Source organism: Podarcis melisellensis, assembly GCF_964234715.1.
Source record: "Podarcis melisellensis genome assembly, chromosome: 8".
NCBI classification, from domain to species: domain Eukaryota; kingdom Metazoa; phylum Chordata; class Lepidosauria; order Squamata; family Lacertidae; genus Podarcis; species Podarcis melisellensis.
Window position 1 is genome coordinate 58412578 of NC_138540.1, and position 16967 is coordinate 58429544.

Below are 16967 nucleotides of genomic sequence, written 5' to 3' on the forward strand. Positions count from 1 at the left end.
GTTTAACAACCTCAAACAATTTTGTATCATCAGGAAACTGATGAGAGAACTGTCCCCTCCTGCTGCAGTCCTAGAGGTGTCATCTCTAGGCTAGCCAATAGTTACCGGTAATCACAATTTTACATGCTGCTTAAAGTAAATAAGCAACCTCTTGTATATCCCAAATGAAGCATCTTATTTCGTCAAGCTGGATACAATGAAATTGCGTGTTGTCCTTTGACAGGTTTATGTTGTTAGCATCTTTCTTGAGAAACGAGGGAGTGCGCCTCCAGGGGTGAAGTCAAACTGCTGTGTTAACCATACCAAAGTATCCTTCCTGGGCAGTGTGTATGGAGGTCTTGGACTGCCGAGACAACAAAAATCCCCTCTTGGCCTCACTGATATGGTCCAAAGGAAAGCAGAACAATATGTTTAGCACCAGCTTGGCTGCAGGAATTGCCAGAAGGAGGCATACAAGTGCCATTCAACCGTCTTATGGACTCCACTCCAGATTTGTGTAGAGTTTACTCCTAAACCTTTTCTTCTCCTAAAAATATCCTGCAAGGTACCAGAAATTTAGGAACAGAGTCTTCCTTCTCCTAGATGGGTTGCCTTCCCAGGTTGACGAGCCCTATATATGATTTATGTATTAAATTTCTATACAGTGGGTTGCGGATGTAATCCGTAATGGAGGCACGTCCGCAACCCACAGCGTTCGCATCCTGGAGCGCCATGTCTGTGCAGGCGCCGGCACGATTTTGTGCTTCTGCGCATGCGTGAAGCATGATTTAGTGCTTCTGCGCATGTGCGAGTGGAGAAACCTGGAAGTAACCCATTCCGGTACTTCCGGCTTTCCCGCGGTCCACAACCCGAAACCACATAACCTGAAGCATCCGTAACATGAGGTATGACTGTACTGCCCTTCATCCCAGAATCACAGGGCAGTTTACATTATAAAAACACAAAAATACATACCATAATAACAAAAACAATACCCCCACCACCACCCTGCAGGTTAAAAGGCAACATATTGTTAAATTAGCCAAAGGCCTGGGAGAAGAGGAATGTTTTTGCCTGGCACCTAAAGATATGCAATGAAGGCACCAAGTGAGTCTCCTCAGGGAGAGCATTCCACAAATGGGGAGCCACTGCAGAAAAGGCCCATACTCGCGATGCTCCCCTCTGGACCTCTGGTGGAGGAAGCACACAAAGAAGGGCCTCAGATGTTGATTGCAATAAATCTATTTGTTTATATAAAAAACCCACAATTTGAGAGCTGAAATTTGAGGACTGGAAGGGGGATATTGCTGAGGACAGCACTTTAGAAAAAGGAAGAGCACTCTCGTTTACTTGATGAAGTTGTGAATATTTTTGCATTCCCATTATGATTTGGTGCTCTATACTATTGGGTGCTCTGTGTTATTTGCAACTATTCTAGTTTCCACCTGGGAACAGGGATGTGCCACTAAGAAGCCCAGGAGCAAAGAGGTGATTTTCTTCTCTTTTTCCTGGGGGTGGGTGGGAATGAGTTCCTTCCCAAGCCTTGTTAGTTTGCATATTATTAATGTATTTAAATACATGCAACTTCAATAATAAGCACTTGGCAGAGAGTCATGTTTGGCGGGGCTGTGGTGGAAATATGATGTGTGTGTGAGAGGATAAATGAAAGTTAAGGACAAACAAAGGAGAACTTTGTGCTCCAAAACATGCTTAGGAAGTGAATGGTAATTGACAACAATTGTCATTAAGTAGCATTGAGGCCAAATCAAAATGCAGACAATTGAAAGCAACAGGGAGGCAAAAATGCAGGTCAGGCTGCAGCTGAAATTGTGCAGGAACCCGCCCCCCCCCCATGCTCACTTCCCTGTCGTGCTCTAAGCATGACAGATGCTTTACTTATTTTTAGGGTAAAGTTGACAGCTGAAATAAGCAACACTGTGCAGAGTGTCTTTTCTGGAGATGGGATGTTCTAAAAAAAAGGAGACCTGGTTTATTTTTCTGGTAAGGTGATGATCTGAAGTACATGATGTGTCTTAAAATAAATGAGTCTCCTGAAAATAAGGGACGAATTCACGTTTGCCTCATTTAGGCAGAGGTGAAACACTTGGTAAATAAATGCCAGGTAGAGGCTAGATACTGTAGAAAGAGCCAATTTATAATTTGGAGGCTCTATTAATTTGCGCATCTCTCGCTTAAGCTTATGGGTTTGTTTGTTTTAGTAACAACCACCTGGGGGTTATTGATAGTGAGGAACCTCCCTTTCGGACCATCCAAGATATGCTTTGGAAATTCATATTCAGTAGTATTTAAAACATTCTATAAGTGCTGTGGTCTAAAGCACTGAGCCTAGGGGTTGCCAATTGGAAGATCGGCAGTTCGAACCCCCGTGACGGGGTGAGCTCATGTTGCTCAGTCCCTGCTCCTGCTAACCTAGCAGTTCGAAAGCACGTCAAAGAGCAAGTAGATAAATAGGTACCGCTCCGGGGGGGGAGTAAACGGCATTTCCGTGCGCTGCTCTGGTTCGCCAGAAGCAGCTTAGCCATGCTGGCCACATAAAGCCAGCTCGGCCAGTAAAGCGAGATGAGCGCTGCAACCCCAGAGTCATTCGTGACTGGACTTAACTGTCAGGGGTCTTTTACCTTTACCTTTTTACAAGCTTTAAAAAAAGAAGGTAATAAGTTTCAAAACCAGATTTGCCACACATTTGGAGGTTTTTTTTAAAAAAGGGGGGAGAAACCCCAATATCTTCTACTGAATTTTTGTCTACTGAAGTTGAAACCCCATAATCCCTGCCCCACCCCCTGCAAAGTTTGTTGGAAAGTTGTTGAAAAGCAATGGAGCTCTGAAATCTGGGCTGAACCCCTTTAAAGACAGGTTGGATGGCAGCTGCAAACATTTCTTGACAAACAGTCACACCCATCCCACCTGCTTTTAAAGGTGAGACACAGTGTCCTCACTTACAAGTCTCTTTCTTCCTATGAAGCTGCTAAGGAGCTTTGAGGCACCCAAGGGTGGTGGATCTGCTGCCAGTGGCAGTGGCAGTGCTGGGTTCTTGGTGATGGGAAGGAGATGAGCCCTGTGGCTCTTCCGCCCCCTTTCCTGTCTGGCCAGCACCCTCCCCTATTGATAGAGATTCCCTCTGTTCCATGAATGGGGCAGGACAGGGAGCTAGAGGAACTATGTCTCCTTCCCTAAGGCACATACCCATTCTCCCTCAGGCCACTCTGGTCCCATGCCACTCAGGATCAAGGGGCTCATGACACCCAGGCCCACTTTCTCTCCACGGTCCTGCAGCACAGAGTACCTCTGCTATGCTAGGCAGTACTGGAGGTGCTTTGCACTGACACAACTGATGTCCTGTTCCCACCCTGCAGCTGCATTGCATCAACATTTCACGACTGGCCCTTCTTCCCCTTCAGCAGGAAAAATGCTTGCAAATCCTACTTCATCCTCTGCACTTGCAGATGAGTGACAAACAAGATCTTTTGTACAGTGGTACCTCAGGTTACATACGCTTCAGGTTATATACGCTTCAGGTTAAAGACTCCGCTAACCCAGAAATAGTACCTGGGGTTAAGAACTTTGCTTCAGGATGAGAACAGAAATCGTGCTCCGGCAGCGCGGCGGCAGCGGGAGGCCCCATTAGCTAAAGTGGTGCTTCAGGATAAGAACAGTTTCAAGTTAAGTACGGACCTCCGGAACGAATTAAGTACTTAACCTGAGGTACCACTGTACAGGATAGGCAAATCACGCTGGCATCTCTCCTTTTGTACTTCAGGGTGCTTGAATTGGGCTGGAGTGTGCCAAGTAGAACACTTTAAAAACAAAAGAACAAAATGCTTCACCAACCCACTCTGAGAACTGGTTAAGAGCATGTGCTATGAACTGGCAATCCCTGGGTTCTGAGCTTAGCGCTGAATTGATACTTGCTCTTTACACAAGCTGCTGAATCTCAGCCTCAGTCCTCAAGTAACGTGGGCCTAATAATGCTGGTCTACATTACAGCATTCCTGGGATTACTGAGGTAGTGTTTATTTGATGCAATCCTGTACACATTTGCCTGAAATTCAGCGGGGCTTACTTCCATGTAGACATGTGTAGTATTGTGCTGTCAGGATGCAGCTAGACAGGACAGTGAGAGCAGCAGGACCCAACCCAGATGTTCCCAATTTCCTACAAAGTGGTGTGTGCGCGCGTGCAGAATTTATAAAATGTGGCCTGGAGTGGTTGAGTTCTACACCTTTTCTTTGACAAACCACTTAATCCCTACTCCTCCTTTTGGGGTTACTTTCAGTAACAAAGTTTCAAGGGTGAAAATGGCTTTTTTGAAATGCGTGCATTTGGGGGGGGGAGTGAGCGTTGGTGCAGAGAACCATGGTGGGTGTCGTAAGGGTTCAGCTCTCTGCATTGTACCTCAGTATCGCCTGCAAGGGATGCAGAGGCCTCCTCCCCTCAAAACCCCAGCACCTCAAGTTTTGCTTATGTAGTCTGCTTGGGGGAACACTGAGGAGAATTATCATGCCAGTCAGCTCATGAGAGATTGAAACTGGAATGGAATAAGGCGCTTTTCGCGTTGCCATTGTAACGCAGATGGCTGAGTAACCATTCTGTTGGTTGCCATGGTTACAGAGACGGGGGGGGGGGGAGGAAATATATATAGCTGACTACTCCTGGTTTGGCTCCACCTATCCCCATCTGTAAATAGGACGGTGGGTCTCAAGATGCCCGTTTTGAAGGGAGTTCTCCCCCTCAAAAAAAGACTAAGGTTTTTTTTGAGGGGGCTTAAAGTTGTTATTATTATTGCATGTTATAATGTATATAAAACAGAGAGAACAATCACAGCAACAGACAAAAATTGAAAGATGAAAAACAACACTATAAAACATGCACATAGAATGAGTTAAAATAAAAAAGTAAAGACTATCAACTTTATCAAGCTGAAAAAGACTTAAGTTTTTTAACACTTTCTGTTGTGAAGAGAATATTATGTTACAAAGGCCATGTCTTCACTGGGCCTAGTTTTTTTAATTTTAATAATTATTACTCTGCCTTATGCCATCAAAGAATGCCCTCAATCACTTTGTGTGCAGGACACTCATTCACTTCTGAAAACCCCCAGGGTTGCTCCAAAACATTTTGGTGCTCAATGCAGCAATGGAGTATATAAATTCAACCCATCCATTGCCCAAGTGACTGCCCCCATACACAAATTGATAAAGGGCACAATTCAGTGAGTTCTTCTGCGCAAGCAACTTTGCTCTGCCATGTGTGTGCCACAGCTACGGGTAAAATTTGCCTGCCTCTACCTGCCACTCATTGCAGCCCCACCAGCTTGTGGTCTTGTGTCATCACAGGAAATCCCACAAAGAGAATCTTTGGACTCTCCTGCTAATTGACCCTTGATGAAAGTGTAGCTGCTTTGTGCACATACAGAGAACTCTTTCACCCTGCCTCAGTAAAACAGGGTTTCCAGCTGGAGACATTTGGGGTCCACAGCAGTCAGGAACTTATCTCATACTTCACTCCTTTTCGCGGGGAGGGGGGACCCGGCTTTAATTTCCAGGCAATTTCTGCCATCCCCTTTATTTATGTCAGTGGGCACATTCTAGCTTCCCAAATAACAAAGTAAGCGGTTTCTTTTCTGGGGTCTTGCACCTCTCAGGATTTCCCACCAGATGTCGCTCAAACTCTTCAGTTCATTTGCTGCCAGGTCCCTCTTCAACTATGACAGATTCTCTTCACCGAAAGCAGATCATTGCACATGACCATCATAGACATCTATTTTTGCACTGATCACATTCTGGGTGAACAGTGGCACAGGCCTGAGCTACTTCCAGCCCACCTGCCTGGTATGTGGCCTTTCTTGCCCCCTGCTTTTGTTTACTGGCCAACTCTTGCCTCCTGCTTTTGTTTACTGCCCCCTCCCCATCCCCGCTGTCCCAGAAGGTTTGTTGAATTCTTGGTGGAATGTTTTTGGCTTGGTGGGACACAAGAAGCTCAGACATGAAGGAGTACCAGCAGCAACACTGACCTCTGCCCTCCCCACCTTGGCTTAAGGAAGTGTTAGCTTCTAACGCTACCTGGTTTGGGAAGATGCTAATTAATTAAGACAAAGTGCCTAGGTAGCAAAACAGCCACTCCTGCAGGGTGCCTGGAGAAACAAGGTGGATTTCTCCTTGAACCAGCGATGTGAAGAATGCCTTCAATGGGGTGCAAGGTTTGCTCAAGGAAAAAAGCCGGAGGAGGAGCCAGTTTGCAATGCAGATCCAAGCTCAGGAAGGTTTTGACAAGCTATATGGAAAATGAAGGGAGAGGGGAAACAATTTAAGCAAGTGAACATAGGATTGCAGTTTACCGCTGCCCATACCTCAGAAATACCTGGTGCTCTCCAGGTCCATAAGAATACAACAATTAGCAGCCCGTGGGAACCATCTGGAAGGCACTGGGTTGCCAATGACTAAACACTTGCCTACTTCAAAAGTGGAATAAATGTCATCATACAACTCACGCTGAATGCCTCTGACTCTTGGCAGCCAGAGGCGGATTTAGGGGAGCATGACCAGTTTGGTCACACTGGGCACAGAGCCTCAGGGGCACTGCAGGAGATGCCGAAACAATGCTTTAGAATGGAGCATGGGAGTTGGGGGGTGAATGTTAGTGTTGCACAGGGCGCTGCTGAAATTTGAGACCCCAAATGTTGCCTTTGTGGCAACCCAGCCTTTTGGGGCTCTGTGATGGGGCTTCATCCTTCAAGGGGCCTCATCTTGCACCAACCATCAACTCCAACAGCATGCAAGAGCTATGACATGGCCACTAGTTTGGAACATTCTTCTAGTGTCAATGAAGTGTGGGACCCCGCAGGACTGGCAGAATCGATGCCATTATTGGGACCCGTAACTGGACAGGTGAGAAGTTAGGATTTGGCAGCGTGTGGTTGCAAGATTCAGCTGTCAGGGCTGGTGAAGGCCAGGCCAGGCGTGGAGGTGGGGTGCTGGGCATGGTTCTGCTGAAAATGATCAGCCCTGCCATTTGACTGAGTTGAGGTGGATGCTAGGAGGGCAGGGTGGGCAGACCTCTATATGCCACATCAAGCCCTCAGGTGTGATGGAGGACATCACCAGGGCAGAAGTTAGATTCAACAGCCTGATCACCTACAAGGACTGGAGTGGGTGTGCATTGAGTGTTGCACCATGTTGCCTTTCCTCCTAAAAGCAGCAAAAGGGCTTGGGATCAGGAAGAGGGAGGGCCTGCCACAAATTTAGATCTGGGGTGAGTTCCTGACTTCTTTGTCCGCTGCCCCCATCCTTTTCTGTTTCTTTCACCAGAAAGGATTCGGGTGGTACTTGGGGGGTGGGCTGTCCCCGCTCCCTCCGGGCTTTGAGGCTTCTTGGATTGTGGGCGGGGGCAATCCAACCAACCCCTTCTGGGTTTGCATCCCGCCCTTCTGCTCTTCTTCGGATCCAGTTTGCTTTTCTGTCCCAGTCTGTCCTCCTCTTTTCCTTTCCGCCTCTAGTTCGGGCCGTTGCCTCGCGCCTCTCTTCTGGATCTCGAGGCCTCCTGACATCCCGGGGCCTTTCCCCTTGCCTTCGGGCCCCTGGGTCCGGTGGTCGCACCTGATTCCCGGCTAGCCCAGCTCCTGATGCGGATCCGCCCCAAGTGGCGCCAGCCGGGTTCTGCCCTCGCTCTGCCTCTGCAGTTCGGCGGCCGGCCGCCGGGCGTCGCCTCCGCCGCCACTCGGGCTGTGCCGGGCTGAGCAGGCTCCTGCCGGGCCGGCAGAATAAGAAGGAGAGCCGCCGAGCCGGGGGCTGGCCTGGGCCTCCCTGACAGCAGCGGGTGGAGCCTGAGCCGGGAGGCCGGGAAGAGAAGGAGGAGGAGACGAGGCGGAAGGAAGGAAGGAGCAGCAGCAGCAGGAGTAAGGAGCAGAGCCGGCGGCAGGGAGACGCCGACGCCGCGGAGCTCCAGCGCCCGGCCGCCTCTCGCCTTCCTCGCCCGACGCGCAGCCAGCAGGCAGGCAGGCAGGCAGGCACCAGGCTCGGCACAAAGGGATCGCCGCTCCCTCGCCCGCGCTCCCGCCCGCCAGCTGGTCTGGCCCGGTCCGGGGCGGGCAGCGCCATGGCCGGCTACGTGCCGGGCAAGCTGCCGCTCAACCGCAGCCAGGAGAAGGAGTTCGTGCAGGCCTACGAGGATGTCCTGGAGCGCTACAAAGGTGGGCTCGCGGCTACTTCGGAGAAGGGAGCGGCGCCGGCGGGCGGGTGGGCGCCCCCCCCGTTCCTTCTCCTTCCCTACCCTGAGCAGGCTGCCTTAATAACACACACACACCCCGGCCCAGGTGGGCTCCCCACGGGCGATAGGGATGCTTGGGCGGGGGAGGCGCCGAAGGATGCTAAAGTGGGGGGGGGGCAAGGAGAGGGTTCCAGCCTGGCTGTCAGAATTCCTGCCGGGGAGGGCGGCGGCGGGGAAGCCTGGTCCGGTGCGCGTTGGGGGGCTCGGCCGCGGTCCGGCGGGCTCCTCCCTTCAGCCTCTTTGCCTGGAGATCCCTTCCTGCCTCTGGACGCTGTTTGCCGGCCTGCTTCGCGCAGCGCCTCCTCGCCTGCATTCTGGGGCTGGCCGGGGAAGGGCTGCCTGCTGGCTCCGCGCCGAAGTGCGGTGCTGGGGTGTGTGTCTGCCGGGGGAGGAGAAGGACGGCGGCGCCCCCTCCCGCTCCATCCTTCCAGGCCCGAGCGGGCCCGGTCCTCCTCCGCCTCTCAGCCAAGGGCTGCCCAGAAGCGGCTTTCCCTTTGTTGATGGGCCCGCAGGCGAGCCGCGTGCGGGTCTCTCGCAAAAGGAGCGCCTGGACTTGCCCCACCCGGGGCCTCGGGAGCTCTCCCTGCCCCGCTTGGCTGCTCCTCTTTAGAAGAACGGAGAATGACGCCTTCCATTTAACTTTGGTTGCCGCTAAAGCAACAACAACGAGGCGCCTACACGCCCTTCCATTCAGATCACCGCGATGGGGTCATAGGAACTCAAAAGCCAGTTGCTGTCGAGGCTCCTTCGTGGCGGCCCGTGTGATTTCTGGTGTGGTTTGTTGGTTGCACGGGCAGGCGGTGGGTGTGCACGTTCCCATGTAGACTCTTTTCTTCCTTGATGTGGCTTTTCTGTCTGTCCCTGCAGGCATGCAGTACATTATTATCATCACCCGTATATTCTTCCCCTTCCTACCTGATTTTCCTCCAGGTGTTTTGGACTCTGCCTCCCATCACCTGCTCGCTGGGGCTGATGGGAGTTGTAGTCCAGAACACCTGGGGAGTAGGGTGGAGGCTGTCCAAAGCATATGCATTGTGCAGTCAACGAACTTACCACAAGGGAGTCAAATTTTTTTTGCGATCAAAGCGGATATGGGTGTGGGAGTCTCCTTTGCTGAAAGGGCTGCCGTTCAGTCACAGAGCATGTGCAGAAGGCCCTAGGTCCAGTTCTCCAACCCATCTCCAGGTTGGTCTGGGAAAGGACTCCGCCCTGAGAACCTGGAGAGCTGCTGCCAGTCAGTGTAGACAATAAGCTAGACAGAGCAATGAATTCCCTTGGTATAACGACGGCTTCCTGTGTCTTATTGGTGAAGTCCGTGCAGAGGGAAAGTGGATCTGGAAGATACAACAAGGCAGCTTCCAAGCCTACCATTTCCCCCATAAACTTGGGAGGCATAGCTGTGCTAAACAGTTTTTTTTTATGGCAGGTGGGTGGGTGGCATAATGACTATAATCCTTTCACCTGTTCAAAACGTCTTCTGTATTAAAAAAAAATGCTAAAAGTGAGGAATAGCTCTCTATTCAGTATCGAGACTTCACAACATTGGGGGATGAAAGTAAAAACTGGGAAATCCACAATGAAACACAGGTTTTGTCCTGCTAAAACTGCCGCTGGAGAGTTGAGTGCTTGCTTGTCTAAATCACTGCTGAACTCAACTGACTTCTTTTTCTTCATTGGGAAACTGGCTGGGTTGCTGCCTTGATTTGGTGTCCTTGCCATACTGCACAGTTGCACGTTGCTGGAGCTCACTTCCCTAATCAGACGTCACTCTCAAGATAGATAGTGCAAGGGAGGAAAAACGCCCTTAAGAACAACCTTGCAAACTGTCCAGACTGGAACTGGGTCCTGGAAAACAGCTTAAGAAACGTAGGTCATGTGAGACAGTATCTGGTGGCCGCTCTACAAAGTTGCCAGCTTCAGAACTTTGTGTTCTTCGTAGATGGTGAGAGCAAACTTCAGGGTTGCTGTTAAATAGCTTCCAGTTTCAATAAAACAGCCTTCCCCAACCAGGTGCCCCCTGAATGATTTGGACTGTTTCCCAGCAGCCAGTGGGCTGGGATGATGGGAGTCCAGCAGTGTTTGGAGGGTCACAGTTTAGGTGTCCTTGAACATCTGGGGTATTATTTGCCAGGCCTAGTTATGTTGCTTTTTCCTGAGAAAAGGGACGGCCTAATTTCTACTGAACATTCTGGTTGTGGGGTTGGAGCATCCCAGTGCAAACTCTGAAAGCTTATATGCTGTTGGTGGTAATCAGTGATTCCTTTCAGCATCCTCTTAATGCAGTGTGCTCCCAGAAGGCCTGTATAGTGCCAACTCTCTCCTAGCCCATAGTCAAATCTTCCATTTCCCCTCCAATTCTCTTGCTGAATCCCCAACTGTCTTACCATGGTTCAATCTTGTTAGCTTTACCTCTGCTGTCACTTTAGGCTAGTTTTCCCCAACCTGACTCCCATCTTCCCTCACCATTGATTCGTGCTGGGTGGGGCTGACATGTTGTTGTGGGCCAACAACATTTGGAGGGCACCAGATTGGGAGGTGATGACTGTATGTTTCTGGGGGTGCAGTGCCTGTCTTGTTTTATCTTATGATGTAAAATGCTGCGCACTGAATAAATAATGGCAGGCTTTTTTTAAAAAAAAAAAAGGTCTTCAAATTAATTTTTAAGCAGTTGCTGCTCCTCTTGATTATAAGTAGATTTCCATGCCAGGTTAGATGAGGAAAGCACCTTCTATTCCTTTAAGAAAGACCTGGACAAAGTCATGGTCTTCCTAAGACAATTGCTTACCAGGTGCTGATGGGGACAGACACTGAGAAGGTGATGGTGATGCCTGATGCCTTCAAGCCCTGGTGTTGAGCTTCCGAGCAAGGGAGTATCTGGGTGGCCATGAGTGGGATGGATGGATCCCCGGTCAGTTCTAGCAGGCTCGTAACGCAAAGGGCATTGGGTGATGTGAGCCGCTGCCCTTTAAACAACAGGCTTATCTGATGGCAATTGAAAGTGAGTGAGTTACAGGGTGCGCTGAAACTTGTCTGGTGAGGTTAAAACTTTTTCTGAAAGTCAACATTAACTCTCACCTTCAGGCCAAGTTAGACAAGTACACACACACACACAGAGAGAGAGAGAGAGAGAGAGAGAGAGAGAGAGAATTGTGAGAATTGTCTATGGGGTGGGAGAGGAAGGAAATGAATGGCAAACTTGTTCTGGACAGGAAAATCTATTCTGCATTATTAGGTGAAAGAGGGGAGGGAGCACCAGTAGAAGCAAATCCGTCTTTGGCCTTAGCTGAACAAATTGGGCTTCTCTTTCATTGGATGTACAGCCCTCAAGAGCAAAGACTGAACATATCCTTGGAAGAGACATACACACACAGACAGACACGAAAAGGGGGTGGGGATGGATTTTACAGCTTAAACATTAATTTCCCTTTGCTAGGCTGGCATCGTAAACAAGATTATTCCCAGCTGGGCTGAGCCCCCTTGTGAATTCCAGGGCGGCAATTGGTTTTCATTAACCAGCATGTCACATTAGCCAGAACTGCGCTTCTCATGGCATGGACCATTGTCTGCTTGGGTGTCTCTTCCGGACAGCCTTTAGGAAAATGACCCTGCAAAAGAAAGAGGGGGTGTATGTGGGGTGTGTGTGTGTGTGTGTAGAATTCAAACCACTGAGTGCATCTTAGCTCCAAAGCAGTTTTCTTACCATGCTTGTGGAAATGAAGAGGCAAGCTGCCTCAGGTAAGGCAGCAAAGGAGGAACTTTTTCTCCTTTCTTCTTTTTCAGTTACTCCTTTGGAATATACGAAAGCTCCTCCTCTGTATCACTTTTATATGGCACTTTTAATTTAATGAGCAGAGCTATGCACTGATTGCTATGGGGTCTGACATCGGATCAGCCCTTTGGACCAGCAGCCTTGAGAGGAACAGCTAGCCCACCACACTTTTACATTTTTATTTATTTGTGATATTTATGTTGGCTGTGTAGTTGCATGTTTCTCTGTGTGTCTCACAAAGATAACATGCCAGAACATAATGTTTAAGTATATGTGGAAGCAGGAAAAGAAAGGACCATAGTTTTAATATAAGAGCATCTACTTTGCACGTAGAAGGTCTCAAGTTCAATCTGCCATGGCATTTCCAGGCAGGGCCAGGAAAATACTCCCCGTCTGAAACCCTGGAGAGCTATTGCTATTCAGTGTTAGAGTGCCGACCTAGATAGACCAGTAGGGATGCGGGTGGCACTGTGGTCTAAACCACTGAGCCTCTTAGGCTTGCTGATTGGAAGGTCGGCGGTTTGAATCCCCGGGATGGGGTGAGATCCCGTTGCTCTGTCCCAGCTCCTGCCAACCTAGCAGTTCGAAAGCACGCCAGTGCAAGTAGATAAATAGGTACCACTCCAGCGGGAAGGTGAACGGTGTTTCCATGCACTCTGGTTTTCGTCATGGTGTTCCGTTGCACCAGAAGCGGTTTAGTCATGCTGGCCGCATGCCCTAGAAAGCTGTCTGTGGACAAACGCCGGCTCCCTCTGCCTGAAAGCAAGATGAGCGCCACAACTCCATAGTCACCTTTGACTGGACGTAACTGTCCAGGGGTCCTTTACCTTACCTAGATAGACCAGTGGTTTGATCAGGCAGCTTCCAATTTAAATCTAGTCCACGAGGACTAGAAGCTTTCTTTCTTTCATTTTTAGGGGGAGGGCTATAGCTCAGTGGTCTTAGAGAAAAGGCAAGCATGTTTGGAGGTAGGTATTCCAAGTACCCTGGTCCCAAGCCTTGAAGGGCTTGACAGGGCTGGGGCCAATACTTTGAAGGGAGTGAATTCTCTCATTCACTGCCTCTGACTTGTTCAAAATAAGATCTGGGGCTGCAGGTCCCTTTGCTGGTCTTGAAGAGGGCACAGCAAAATGCTTGACATGGCCAAAATGTGGAGTGCCTCATGCCCCAGGATCTGCTGCAGTGTGTCAGAGGAAGCTGGCGTACAGCCTCGGGGAAGGGCCACCATAGCTCAGTGAATGAGCACCTGCTTTTGCATGCAGAAGATCCCAGGTGCACCACTTGGTAGGGCTGGGAGAGAGAGCTGCCTGAAACCCTGGAGAGCCACTGCCAGTCTGTGTAGGCGATGCTGAAGTAGATGGTCTGAGGTCTGACTCGATAGAAGGCAGCTTACTCTGTTCTTCAGTCTGCAGGCAACTATATAAGGCCAAAGGTTTTTGGGGTGCTCTGGAATCAGTCCACACTGCACCCCACATTTATGGTGTTTCCAATTTCCTTGCACTGTTTCCCTAATGATGTAGAGGTAGAAAGCATTCTTCACATGCAAATACTGGTGGCTTGGATCTTGGGCGGCATGGAAATCCAGTCGGGTAGGTTTTCCAGACGATTGTGAAGCCTTGTCTCCCTTTCTGCTGACAGACGATAATAATATTGTGTTCACGTGCTAAGCAGCGTCTGTGGGGACCTGCTGCTCCAGCCTAGCCAGCCAGAAATGAGTTGTAATCCAGGCAATGTGATGTAAACTGTACTGCTCTGAAATTGGAACGGAGAAAGAGGGAGAGAAAAGTGGGTGGTTGTGAAGAGGGGGAGTATCTGTGTGGTAAATTATCAAAAGCTATGGCATCATCTACTGTGCCAATTTGCAAGGCATCCCTGCAAACTGAACTCTGTGGTCCAATACAGCATTCATTATTGCATATACAGTCATACCTCGGGTTACAGACACTTCAGGTTGCGTTTTTCGGGTTACGGACCGCCGAAACCCTGAAGTACTCCGGAACGGGTTACTTCCAGGTTTCGGCGGTCGTGCATGCGCAGACACACCAAATCACAATCCGTGTGTGCGCAGCTGCGGGTTGCGAACGCTGCGGGTTGCGAGCGTGCATCCCACACGGATCACGTTCACAACCCGAGCGTCCACTGTACTGTATTGAGTGGTTTTGTGGTGACTAAGAAATAGGTGTCTTTTTTTTTTTTTGCCTCGCTTATCCTCTGGGCTGTTAATGTTGTGTGTTGCGCAGAGGTAGTATTGCCTAGTCATTCTCCACTGAGCGGCCTGATGTCGATGACATCATGAGAACGTTCATACCAAAAGCCATCTCCTCCTCCTCTGCTATGCTTCTGTCATTCAAACTCCCATTGCTGCATATTGCCCAAGAGTTTCAGTTGTCACACCGGTCTGTGATTTTTGTCCTTTGGAAAAGGAAGAGATGTTTCTGATTGCAGTGAGGTGGAAGTGGCCTAGCTATTTGCTAGGTACCAAGCCAATTTGGAGCCCCCCCCCTGCAATTGCTGAGCTCCTGCTGCTCCTTTTCCCCTCCCAACTCTCTGTGCTCCATTTCGCCCTGCAATGATAAACACAATTCCTGTGTGGTGATGGAGGAGAAAGTCTTGCTTGGTGAGCGTTTTGGTTCCTGCAGAAGCTCAGCCTGCAGCAAGTGGCCTGTTCTGCTTAAAGAAGTGGCAACACTCCCTGCCTGGGGAGCACTTCTACCTCCCAGGTTGGTGTTGCTGGGCGTTGAAGCACCTTTCCCACCTTGCCTGAGCAGTGGGTGGGAAGGAAGCTGTATTTTAAGTGCTGCAGTTCTAGGTGGAGCAGCTGCATTGCCTGTTCTTTTGCACGCCAGGCGTTTTCCCTGTAACTTGAAAAATGACATCCTGGATGCTGATGGTTCAAACTTTGGGTCATACTGAAATATCATAGTTGGGCTTTTCTGACATGGGGGCTGAGGGAGCCTAGGCTGGGACAGAAGCCTGCCAGTGAACACCAGCTGAAATGGAATGTGAACCTAGGTTTTTCCAGTCCAAGTTAAGCACAATGTCCAATGCACCAGGAGAGAGAGAGGGAGAAGAAAGAGAAACCTTTAAGAGTTTTTAGGTACTCTATATGAACTAAGAATTCTTAGAACTGGGTGGCTGCCAAAATTACTGGCCAAAATAATGTGTCCCCTGCCCCGGATGCTAAAACAGTATCATTCAATAACAGTTCTTCCCCAACCAGATGACTTCTCAATATTTTGGACTACAACTGCAACAACTACAATTCCCATCAGTTGCAGTCAGCATAGCTGTTGTAGATGGGCGTTGCAGTCAAAAGTATCTAGAGGCTACTAGGTTGGGGAAGGTTGCAATATCTTCATTATGTAGCAAGGAATTTCATAGATAATGCTTTGGCCGCTCTGCAGGGAATTATTGCCTTTTAGCAGGGTTAACCTGATCATCTGGAAGCCTAGTGGGGATATATATTTTTAATAGCTCTGTTGCCAGGGGACTGGGGACTAGAGCCTCATGTTGAAGGACTTTATGTTAGGCTTATTTGGTCTGCCTGTTGAGGAAACAAGTATGATGGATGATTGTGTTCTTGTGATGAGGATACACCCTGCCTCTCCTTGCCTGGTTCCAGTTGTCTATCCAGTTTGCTAGTCCCAGCGTTGTTGCTGAAGGGAGTGATAAATAGCTCAGTTTTGTGCCCTTGATCAAGGTAGCCAATGTCTACCCCAGCCAGCATGGCTAGTGGTCAGGATGATAGGAGTTATAGTGTAAGGATATCTCCAGACTCTCATTATTGTGTGGGAGGAATTCAGGTGCATACCAGAAATCTAGGTTTGTGCAGTTAAAGTGTCCTAAAAGTCTCAATTGTCCTAGTACAACAAATCCACACACACACAAACCGGGACTTTTTGCAGTTAGGAAAGTGACAGGAAAAAATGCACTGAAGAGCGTGGGATGAATGAATGAATGATTAATTAATTAATTAATTAATTAATGGAAAGACAGGTGAATACCTTGCAAGCACATCAGGATGAGTGTGCATTATTGTATAATTACCTTGTAAACAAATCTGAATGAATGGTCAGTAAAGACCAAACATGGCCTAACCTCCTCATAAGCTTCGTGCAAGCAAATCAGAATGAATGTGGAATAAACTGGTGGTGTAGATAAGAGTGTAATGTGGGGTTTATTAAGTGCTTTCTGGGTTCCATCACATGGCCACTGCTGAACTGTGGTTACTGGGAAGCCAGTTGCGTGGGCCTGCCTTCCAGGGTGATCTGTGCTTGCAGCACAGGGCTGTTGCAACGCATCTATCCGTCCCTCCATCTTCAGATGCTTTGCTGGTCCATCCTGCTGCACAGCTTTCAGGCTGAGGACTGCCTCAGCATCTCCTTGCTGGACTGTCGCTCTGTTGGCATCCCTAAAAATACCCTGTCTTCTGAAAGTTCTCAGGTTGCTTCGGTGGTGAAGTCTTGGGTCCTGAGTGGGAATGTTTCGTTCTCTATTTTGGGAGATTCTTTGGCTGTCTTGGTTGGGGAAGGAGAGGCGTCCTGCCTCTAGGGATGGCGCCTGCCGTGGCCCATCCTTCTCAGCCTCAGCCCCCCTTCCTCCTTTCATGCTGCCTGAATTCCTACCTGCTGACAGCCTTGGCGTGGCTTGCTCTGGGAGGGGAAGGTGCATCGCTAGGAGCAGACTGAGAAAGCCTTTGATCTCTTCTCCCTGGCGGATTTACTGGATGGCCTGAGACCAAAAGCGCTGAGAATTGGCTTGTTCCGTTGCCTCTCCAAATTAAGTGCTGAACCTCACTGAGTGTGAAGGTGCTTCTGGTGTTGCAGTGGGGCCCAGCAGGCAGCGTGGGAAGGGGCTATGGTTTTGTGTCTACTGGAAAGCGAGGTTCTTTGCCCTCTGTAAAAAAAGACACACATTTGCTTACATTGCGAAACTG

The 16967-nt window shown here is 49.3% G+C and overlaps 1 protein-coding gene across 4 annotated transcripts in view; it reads left to right on the plus strand.

The window, feature by feature from the left end:
- Positions 1-16967, plus strand: part of MACF1 (microtubule actin crosslinking factor 1) — a 287679-nt gene that overhangs the window by 10854 nt on the left and 259858 nt on the right. For 2 of the 4 annotated variants that reach the window (XM_081922836.1, XM_081922838.1), the window contains exon 1: positions 8032-8185. The exons of the other annotated variants lie outside the window; for them this stretch is intronic. In XM_081922836.1, coding sequence (XP_081778962.1) covers positions 8092-8185 — 94 coding nt within the window. In that variant the 5' untranslated portion in view covers positions 8032-8091. Of the gene's footprint in view, positions 1-8031; positions 8186-16967 lie in introns of those variants that run through there. 4 annotated transcript variants of the gene reach the window in all.